The 1,446-nt window shown below is 40.2% G+C and overlaps 1 protein-coding gene across 1 annotated transcript; it reads right to left on the bottom strand.

Annotated features, from left to right (window-relative positions):
* Positions 1-354: 354 nt before the first annotated feature.
* LOC137726947 (putative germin-like protein 2-1) lies at positions 355-1,155 on the bottom strand. Its single transcript, XM_068465897.1, has 2 exons — positions 1,041-1,155; positions 355-893 (listed from the first exon to the last, which is right to left on the bottom strand). Exons 1-2 carry the CDS (start codon positions 1,153-1,155, stop codon positions 355-357), a joined length of 654 nt encoding a protein of 217 aa, XP_068321998.1.
* Between the last annotated feature and the right edge of the window lie 291 nt (positions 1,156-1,446).

Here is a 1,446-nt window from a genome sequence, read left to right as displayed (position 1 = left end):
GAGGAGTAGACCTATCTATTCTAAATATTGCTAAGTGAAAGAGGCATTTTTGGTACTCTTATATGAATTCTGTAGGCTGTACATCCTATACATGAAAATCTCAAGGAAACTGGTACGGTGACTGCTCAATTTCATCTCACAAACATAATGATTTATGGAATACAGGACGTGCTGCATAAACAATGTAGATATACGAGGTCCACAACGGACACTACCAATGAATTTCATGTTCGATTCCAAGGAGATTTTAATACACACTTCCAACAAATCTAACTCATAAATTGCAAATCACAAGTGTACTGGAGCTGTAATAATAACACAGAAATTTCAGAAACTAGTTTCCGTGGAAAACATCTAAAATTTAGCTTGAATGCTACTAATTACGGATTTGTCAACCTGGAAAGATTTAGCCAGAACATCTTCTGAAATTGCGGGATTGGATCCAAACACAGCATTAGCAATGGTGTTGACTCCCGGGTTTTGGCTACTCAGAGAAGAGAGTGAAATGGCAATTCCATTCCCCACATTTTGCTGATAGTGAACTAGTCCAACAGGGAACACAAACACATCACCCTTGTTAAGGACCTTCGAAATGAGCTTGTTGTCGGGGTTTGATGTCACAAAGCCAACATTGAGGCTGCCTTCTAAGACGGTTAAAATCTCAGTGGCTCGGGGATGAGTGTGGGGTGGGATGACACCCCATGGTGCGTAGTCGATGCGAGCGAGTGAGATGCCGAGGGTGTTGAGACCTGGAATTTGACCCACATTGACAGGGGTGACCTTTCCACCAACAGGGTTTGAGGTGTTGCCGGGGATGTGAAGTCCGCTGAAGAAGAAATGCTCAGCTGTTGCTAGCTTGGAGTCCAAGCAAGGAAACCCATTTACTCTCGTTGCTGTGATATGTGCACAAATACAATTCACAAAGCAAAAGTTAAAGTCAGCGGAGGACTAAGTAGGATTAAGAAGTGTACACATTTTTAAATGCAAACTTAAAGCTTATCTTATCACAAATAAAAACTGCAAAAAACTTCGATATGAACCTGAGCTAGTTGTGTCAGCGACACAGAAATCTTGCAATGGACTAGGCTCAAAAGCAATGACCAATGCGCATGTCATAGCAAGGAAAGTAATCAATAGCAAAATTTGGTTTGTCATCTCAATTAGTCTTTCACCTTTTCTTCGAGATATTTAAGTTATTGCAATTGATAGATTGAAAGAACTGAGAGAGAGGTGGGGAATTGAAGTATGAACTTGGTTATTTATAGAAAGCGGTATGAATGAATTAAGAACGAACATTTAAACGAAAAGAAAACGCTGCCGACCGTCGGCCGGCGCACCTTGCATGTAGACACTGGATAAGTCTTAAACGTTTTACTTAAGCTAAATTTTAACATAGGCACATCCATTAAATCCAAAATCAGTTCACATACCAAGTCCTTTACTAAT

The sequence above is a fragment of the Pyrus communis genome, chromosome 2 (assembly GCF_963583255.1).
Source record: "Pyrus communis chromosome 2, drPyrComm1.1, whole genome shotgun sequence".
Classification (NCBI taxonomy): Eukaryota; Viridiplantae; Streptophyta; class Magnoliopsida; order Rosales; family Rosaceae; genus Pyrus; species Pyrus communis.
Note: the sequence above shows the minus strand (reverse complement) of the source record. Positions and strands in the feature narration are given on the sequence as shown.